This window comes from Myodes glareolus, chromosome 5, assembly GCF_982192425.1.
Source record: "Myodes glareolus chromosome 5, mMyoGla1.1, whole genome shotgun sequence".
NCBI lineage: Eukaryota > Metazoa > Chordata > Mammalia > Rodentia > Cricetidae > Myodes > Myodes glareolus.
The window spans coordinates 50,405,920-50,414,048 of record NC_142030.1 but is presented as its reverse complement, the minus strand read 5'-3'; the positions used below and the strand labels follow the sequence as shown (position 1 = coordinate 50,414,048).

The window sequence follows — 8,129 nt, the reverse complement described above, 5'->3', positions numbered from 1 at the left end:
ATTCCCTCTGGCTTCCTCGTCCCCCTCCCCTGGCTGCGTCTTCCCAGACTTGAGGGAGGAGGAAGGGGAGGAATACAAAAAAACGAGGACGCTCTCCTTTCAGGAAATGGAATTCTAATGTACGCGTTCCTATTTCTGAATCGGAGGTACTAAAAATACCCCTGCGACAGCCTGAGGAAGCTGTCGCTGTCCTCCGTGCAAACAAAATCGACAATTCTCCTCAGCGCAATGGGTCTTCGGATTGGGACCGAAGGGCTGGCTGTGACCAGCATAGATCTTCCACCCCAGCCAGGAGCTTCTCCAGGCCACAATCCCGAGACTGCTTTCCATCAATGAAAACTGAAGGAAGCGATGGTCTCTTAGAAGCCCGGACTTTGGATCCCTGCCCTACCTCACCCCGGAACCCTGGGCATGTCATTCAAATGGTCTCTGCCTCTATTTCTTTCTCTGCAGAGTGGGAATAATCACACCACACACACACACACACACACACACACACACACACACACACACACACCCCACTCACCCCAGCTTGCAGATTGTTGCTAAAGCTGCATGAAGGTGTTGAGTGCCTAGCTGAGAAAGAAAGCCCTGGAAATAAGAGGATTTATTTTTCTCTCTCTCCTGGTGGAAGTCACTGGCATGCTCAGTAATGCGTGCCTACTGTATACAACACGTTGGGCTAACCTTCACTCGTTACTGTCAGAGTTACCTGGGATTGCCCTTTGCAGTAACCATCCTTCCCTCCAAACAGCCGCCACCGCGGTGGAAATCCGGGTGGGGTCAGCACTCAGCAGTCCTCGCCCCCTCAACTCGGAGGCTGCGTGGAAGAGCACTCCCGGGCCCCGCGCCGCGTTTCCTCTGGTGTAGAACAACGTTCCAAAAGACGTGGGCTGAATCACCGCACCGATATTAAAAGTGTGGAGGGGAGTGAGGGTGGAGGGAGGAGGCCAGGCGCGACGCGCCAGTAATCCGAGCTCTTGATTATCTAGATTCGGATCAAACGGGGAGGCGGCGGCCGGCCCCCCTCCTGGGAATGATTAGATGATTAATGTAATGCTGTTTGAAGGGTCTCTGTTTTCTCTCTTAATTTGGGTCATTACTTAGAAAGCAAGCGTGAGATCATTTCATCAGTGTGCATGGCGGCAGAGATAGCAATTGAGGAAGTGGGCTAACTGCGTGGTAATCAGGACGGGAAGGACACGGCGGCCAGCTCGGGGAGCTGGGCGCGCCCTCCCGCGGCAGGGGGCCGCGTGCGTAGCGCGTAGCTAGCCGGGGACGGCAGAGCGCAGTCAAGGGACACCGCTAGCTCGCCCAAGACTGGACAGCCTCTAACAACAGCCAGAGAGGAGGCTCGATAGTGGTTGCGCTCCTCAAGCCCTGGCCTTTTTCCTGCATTGCATGCTGCTGAGTTCGGGGATACCCAACTACCATTCCACGGCATCCAGACACCTTTAACCCTTAAATTTTCTTTTTCTCACCCAAATAAGAATCCCAAGTATCTGCCCGGGCACCAAATAAAACCTTGGGCTCTCGATGGAGCCGGATGGAGGTCTTTTGGCCCATGCTCCTGGGTGCTTTAATATAACAGCATACCAGGAGTACGGGTTTAGCCTTAGCTTGGCCCCGGTGTCCCAAGGAAGTCACATTTGGGGAAGGAAAAGCTCTAAATGGCTACTTCCACCTCCTTCTTTTGATTTGTTGAGCTGACTTCGTGGCGAGGGGGTGGGGAAAAGAAAACGCGCACTAATCGTTCTGTTTATTGAGTCATATATGTGTAATAATCCGTGTTCGCTTGTACAGGAGAGATTACAAGGTTGTGTGAAGATGGCCGAGGGCGTCACGCTCTTCTAGGCGCTCACGGTGACAGGCCGGGATTAAAAACCGGCTGCCTGAGGAGAAGCCAAGGCCTGGAATTAAATAGGTTTCAGCGCACTGGATTTAAATACGTTTCCTGAATGTACAAAGGTGGGAACCACGCGTTTGTTGCTGATCATCGAGGACACGTTTAACTTTTCCCCCAAATATGCTGGTTTCGATAAATAGATTTTAGCCTCTCTGCTATAGTTTTTTTTTTCCTTTTAATTTTAGAAATAAGTTTATACGTGTGATTTGCTTGGGTTGGTACAGGGCAGGAAGGAAGGGCAAGGCAGTAGCTCTCAGCTCTGAACTGTCCTGGCCAGGTCCTTTGCAGAGGGGGTAGTGGCGGGACCCACGCTGTCATGGAGTTTGCGCACGTGTTTCTTTAAGTCAAAGTTTCTGCAAAAGCCTTTGCCGCAAGTGGTGCACGTGAAAGGCTTCTTGTCGTTGTGGGTGTGCATGTGGAAGGTCAGGTTGTAGACCTGGTGGAAGGCCTTGTTGCAAATGGTGCATTTGTACTGCTTCTCGCCGCTGTGGGTGAGCTTGTGGTTCTTGTAGTTCCCTACAGGAGAGCAAAAACCAAATAAAAAAAAAAAAAGGAGCGGTTTGTCATGGAATGAGTCGTCCCCGCCGGGGTACAGCTCCCACCCCTTGCTCCCTGCAGTGGCTCAGAAGGCGCTGCTTGACTAGGCGGGCGCGACCTCTCCGAACTAAGAAGTTGTCAAACTTTGTCTGCGTCAAGGCCGAGGCGCTCCTGAAAGGATCATGGGCTCTTACCCAACCGCCCCGAGCCCCTACCCTGCTCAGCACAGAGGCCCACGAGGCGTCCCTCCTGCCGAGCTCTGCAGCCTGGGAAACTTTTGTGCAGCCTAAAGAGGTAGCAGCGGGTTCTTCCAGCTGATACCTCGCTCCAAGAAATCCGCACTAACCTAGGCTCTGTAACGCAGTTCCTACTATCCCCCCACACCCCCAAATCCCACTTACTATCTGAAGGCCCAAAAGTATCTTGGAAATTGGGTAGATTCCCGGTTCTGGGAGCACTGGTGACCTGACCCACCCCTTTTTAAGTTGTTCGCAGGAGGAAGAAGATGCTTAAATTTTTTTTTTGAAAGGGAAGTACGGCTTACAAAGGGAACCTCGTACTGAAAAGCAATACTCTCTGCATTTTCGACTTGTTTCCTTTTGCCTCGTTTCTTAATTTCCAGCTTCAAAATTCAGCCCCCTTCCCCCATGAGTTAAGTCTTAATCCATCGAGGTCTCCTAACCCAGCACGGAGAGCGGCTACCTATATTCAGCACAACCCGATTCCAAAGAATTGCGGCGCCCCAGCCTGGGGCTTTTGTGCTGCCTCTACCCACCCACTTCTCTCTCGGCTCCCCCCTCCCCATCCCCGCCCCTGCGACCCTCTCAGCCCTCGAGATGAGATGAAGGAGTGCCTAACTAAGTATCTTACCTTTTTGGTGAAAGCCTTTGCCGCAAAATTCGCAGACGAAGGGTTTGTAGCCCGCGTGGATGCGGATGTGCGTGTTGAGCGTGGAGCTGCGATTGAAGGCTTTGCCGCATTGGTTACACTTATGTGGTTTTTCCTGCGGAGAGGGGCGTGCGTACAGTAAGGCCGAGACGTTGGCAATACCACGAAGGGACACAGCAGCCCCCCCCCCCCCCCACCAAGGGTAAGGAGAACCCAGCATCCAGAGCTCAAACTAGGGCGGAGGGTGCACGCTGAGCCGGGCCTGACCTTGGGGCCACGTACCTGGGTGTGAATAATTTTGTGCCTGCAGAGAGTGCTGGCCTGGCGGAAGCCTTTGCCACAGACTTTACACACAAACGGTCTAGCTCCGGTGTGGACAGGCATGTGGCGGGTGAGGTTATAGTGAGCATTAAACACCTACAGAAGGAGGAAAGCGGAACTTGTGTTGAGTCTACCAAGGGCCTAGGATTAGCTCTGGAGGCCACAATTTACCTCCCCCAACCAACCTCCCCATCCGAAGCTCGAGTCCTTTTGTCAACTGTGTGACGACCGACAACAATCCCATTTTTCAGGATAGGAAACTGAGGCTCAACTAGGTATCCAATGGAGTACGCAGCTATTGGGGAACTCCTGAGCTTGAGAAAGGAATGTGCTAGGCCGCCCCAGAAAGCAGGTGGCTGCTAGCTGCCTCCCCCAAGAACCTTAGGCCTCACCTTGCCGCACACTTCACAGGTGAAGTTTTTGGGTTTGCTGTCAGTCGAGCCCCCCGGCAGTTTGCTGTGGCTCTTGACTCCCCCTCGATCAGCGGTCAAGGCCGAGTTCTCCTTCAGCACCTGCTCCAGCGGCGCAGGCAAGCGTTCCTTATGGGGATAGGGAGCTGGATGGGGGAACTTGTCCGCAGTCAGGCTGGCCAGTTTGGCGTTCTCCAGCAGAAAAAGCTTGGGATGAGCAGCCAGGGAAGTGGGGGCCTGTGCGTTGAGGAGGCCGGATGGGAAAAGGTGGCTGCCGAGGAGCTCCGAGGGTGGGTAAGCAGTGGAGTCCAGGTAGTTGAAGTAGTAGAGCGAGCCACTAGCCGGTAACCCCACAGCCTGGTTGATGACCTGCGGCTTGATGACCCTGCCGGCCGGCAGCGCAGACGGCGCAAGGCCCAGTTCGGCCTTGCAGCACACGCCACAGTTGGTTTTGCACAAGCCGCTGGCGCCGCACACTGGGGCCCCCCCGCCGCTGCCTCCTCCTCCACCGCCGCCTGCCCGGAGGCTGCTTTTCCAGAACTCCGAGTAACTGAGCAGCGTCTTGGACGGCACCTCGTAGCCTAGAGGCTGGAGGGGTATCATACACGGCAGCGGCGAGCAGAGGTTGAGCAGTTTCTTGCTCTGGCTGCTGTCTGCCTCTAGTGCAGCAGACCGGGGCTCAAAAGGCGCTCGGGGCTCGGACGTCTTAGCCATGATGCGCTCGATGGAGAAGGCTAGTGTTTTAGAAGTGGCTGGTGACGCTCCAGCGCGCGGGCAGGCCGGGGGCACCATGGTCTCCAGGGAAGCTGAGCTGGCCATGGCGCGCGAGGCTGAGCCAGGCTGGGCCAGGGCACAGCCTCTCTCCTCTAAGTCTGCATTCCGGAAAAGGCAGGGGGGAAACCGCAATTTAATAAGCACCTAGTCGGCCCGGGTCACCCATTTGCATTCAAATGAACAGAGGCAGAACAAAGTGCACCCAAGGGTACCAAATTACCGCCCATTAACCCGGCGCGCAAAGGAGCCCACCAGTCCTTGCCCTGGGACTATGAAAGGGGGAAGAAGGGGGAGGCTGTACAAAGGAAAGAAGAGGGGGTAGAAGAAAGGAGTCTCAAAATAACACTCCCCTACCCTTCCCTGGACCCAGGCCTCTGCCACGCGTGCTGGGAGCTGGGCACTGAAAGGGCAAAGTTAAAGAGGACCGGGAGAGCCACCTCGCTTTTACCTCTTTCCCCCACCTCCAAGGAGATGCGTTCCGAGCCATGCAGCGTGTCTCTTCTGTCACATTTTGATGGCAAACATCTTCCCCTCCGCGTGAGATCACTGTCTTTTACATTCAGCTGACATCACATGAAGTCACTTGAAGTGGAATGACATGGGCGGCGGCGCGACTCCCGTTGAGGACCCTGCGTTCCCCCGCGCCTGCCGGCCGTCGCCACCGCCCCTCAAACTTTAAAGGAGGCAACTGGCGCCCGCGCTCTCTTCGGGAAAGTGCGAGCGGTTTGCGAATCGGGAAGGAGGGAAGAGAGGGAGGGGGGAGGGGGAAGAATCGTGATGGTTTTGCCGGTGGAAGGAGGTGGGGGGAGCCCAAACCCAAACCTAGGCAGAGTTCCTTGCGTGATTCACAACTTTGGGGGGCCTACAGGTTTAGGGTACGCGGGGAAGGCGGGGTGTCCCGGATGCACTACCTCAAAGGGCCCCTGAGTGTCCGTCTAATCACCGAAGTATCCCTTAGCCCTGCGCAGCCGAGCTGGGCACCGTGCTAATAAACTGCCATTTACCTACGGAGCCGGCGCCAGCCCCGAACACGCGCAAATGATAATTACCTCATTAGGATGTGGCGCATGGACGCGGGCGTCGCGTTTGGAGGGGGGAACTTGTTAATGGGGAAATATTAATTTATGCAAAAGCAACGAGCTCGCCTTGGCTGGCGTCGGAGGTCGAGAGGGAGCTCCCTGCAGCCTAAGGACGACCTCGAAGAGTCCGGAAGGGCAAGGCTGCGCGCCGGGATCCCGGGGACCTGGGGAAGGGTGGGTGCGCCTGAAGCCCTCTGGCCCGTTGCTTGCCTAGGGCTGGGGGAGTCTTGCCTCGAGACCCCTAGGGTTGTTTGAGAAGCTAATCGATCCGAATTGCTGATTTGTGATCGAGTTTGCAAGGCAAAGTCGGGCTCTGAGCCTGGTTTAGGGCTGCGTGCGGGGAGGATTCGGAGGGCAGCTCTCCCGCTGTTGGTACTTACTGTTTGTATAATTGAGAAGGTCCAATCTCCACCTGTTTAAGGAGCAGATTGAAACAGCAGAACCTCCCCTGGATCCTATTAAAACGTTTTTCCTCCTAAGGCCATTCAGTCGAACCAATTTTCCGAAGTGATTCATAGAGCTGAATTCTGCCAAGGCAGCTCTTTCACTTTTAGCCACTAAAGCACCGCGTGGAACCGGGTTTTGTGTTTTTCTAAAATAAAGAGAAGGATTATCAGAGGGGAGAGGGAGGGGGCCTGAAGCGGGGCGGGCAAAGACTTAGTGTGGCCAGAGGTACAAGCAGAGGGAAGAAAAGGCCCTTTTCTAGACAGGCCCCAAGTAAGTTCGTAGGAATTCAGCGTTTTTGTGCCTGGCGCACAAAAGCGGAGCGCTCCGCGCTGGGTTTGGAGGGGCTGAATTCATGTTTGCAGACCATTCCACCTGCGTATCACAACAAACTGCTCAGAGACGCTTCAGCACTTTCAACAGGCCGAGTGCTCTTGGCGACAACAAAAGTGGTCCAGGCTGAGGGTTCTTATGGAGGGGGGAGAGGTTAGCTAGAGAAGGAGAGAATTAGGTTTAGCGAAGGAGGGGGGGTGAGTGCATGGGGTTTTTGAAAACTTTTGGCTGTTTTTGTTCGTGGGACAATTATATCTTGCCAGCCGGCTTTTGCAAGACCAAGAGCTTTGTAGCCGCCACGGCAGTTTAAGAGGATTACGGTGGGTATAATATGAGCAAACAGGGTTGAGGGTTTGATAGTCAATACCATCTCCAGAGATACACCATGAACGGAGCCAGAGGAAGTGCCCGCGAAGGCAAACCCTCTCCTCTGTTGGGTCAGATTTGGCCCGAGAGGACCCAGATGACCCCAGGCCCCTCAGCACTGCCACCCGCCCCAGGAAAACTGCCCGAGGAGGCAGACGAGTGAGGCTCTCGTTTAGACTGTAGACAAACAACAGACCTTTCCCTTGCGAACTTCTCTTTCTTTCTACCCACCCACCTATCCAGTTGCCGCTGCTCTGCTGGCCATTTCGGGCTAGGTGCGGATGTGACAGATAGAGAAAGGAAAAAAGGGGGAAAAAGTGTAGTAAGGAAACAAGTGGGGGGGGGAGGAGCGACAAATACAGGTCTCTAAGAGATGTAGATAGCAACGGGAGTGGGCTATGGTCGACTAATAATTTCAACCCATTCAACACCGAAACTGCCCCTAAGTTTAGCACTTGAGTCTGTTCTCTTAATGTCACCCACCCCAAACACACACACACACACACACACACACACACACACACACACACACACACACACGTAGAGAGAGAGAGAGAGAGAGAGAGAGAGAGAGAGAGAGAGAGAGAGAGAAAGAGAGAGAGAAGTCTGAAACTTTCAGATATCCAAGCTAGAGAGTCTTGCCCAACTGGAGAATATTTTTATAGAACCCGTTTAATTTAAGACATTTCCCATAGACTTCACTCCACACTCAAGGTCACCCGTCTTTATGTAAAGGGCAAGGTTAAAGATGACCCTCCTCTCCCCGCCAGATCTGAAGAGAACCACTCACCCCAGCCCTGAAGCTCGCTTGGTGCTGCACCTGCAGCCTCTCAAACCTGAATTTCTACCCCGACTTTCCTGGGAAATCCAACTGGCCACCAGCTTTGCACCCCGACCCTCTCCCCAAACTGGGCAAGCGTTGGTCTCTGCAGCAGCTGAAAGATGGGCTGGTGTGAACACTCCATTAGGCTGAAAGGCTTCCAAGGGCTTCCCGAGAACCTGCCCTGCCATCTTTCCTGCTTTTTGTGGCCGCACAAGCCATCTCTCTCTCTCCCCGCCATCACAAAGCAG

The 8,129-nt window shown here is 54.4% G+C and overlaps 1 protein-coding gene across 1 annotated transcript; it reads right to left on the bottom strand.

Annotated features, from left to right (window-relative positions):
- Nucleotides 1-1,744: 1,744 nt before the first annotated feature.
- Nucleotides 1,745-5,600, bottom strand: Fezf2 (FEZ family zinc finger 2). Its single transcript, XM_048421515.3, has 5 exons — nt 5,285-5,600; nt 4,045-4,934; nt 3,614-3,748; nt 3,314-3,446; nt 1,745-2,422 (listed from the first exon to the last, which is right to left on the bottom strand). Exons 2-5 carry the CDS (start codon nt 4,879-4,881, stop codon nt 2,160-2,162), a joined length of 1,368 nt encoding a protein of 455 aa, XP_048277472.2. The 5' UTR covers nt 4,882-4,934; nt 5,285-5,600; the 3' UTR covers nt 1,745-2,159.
- Between the last annotated feature and the right edge of the window lie 2,529 nt (nt 5,601-8,129).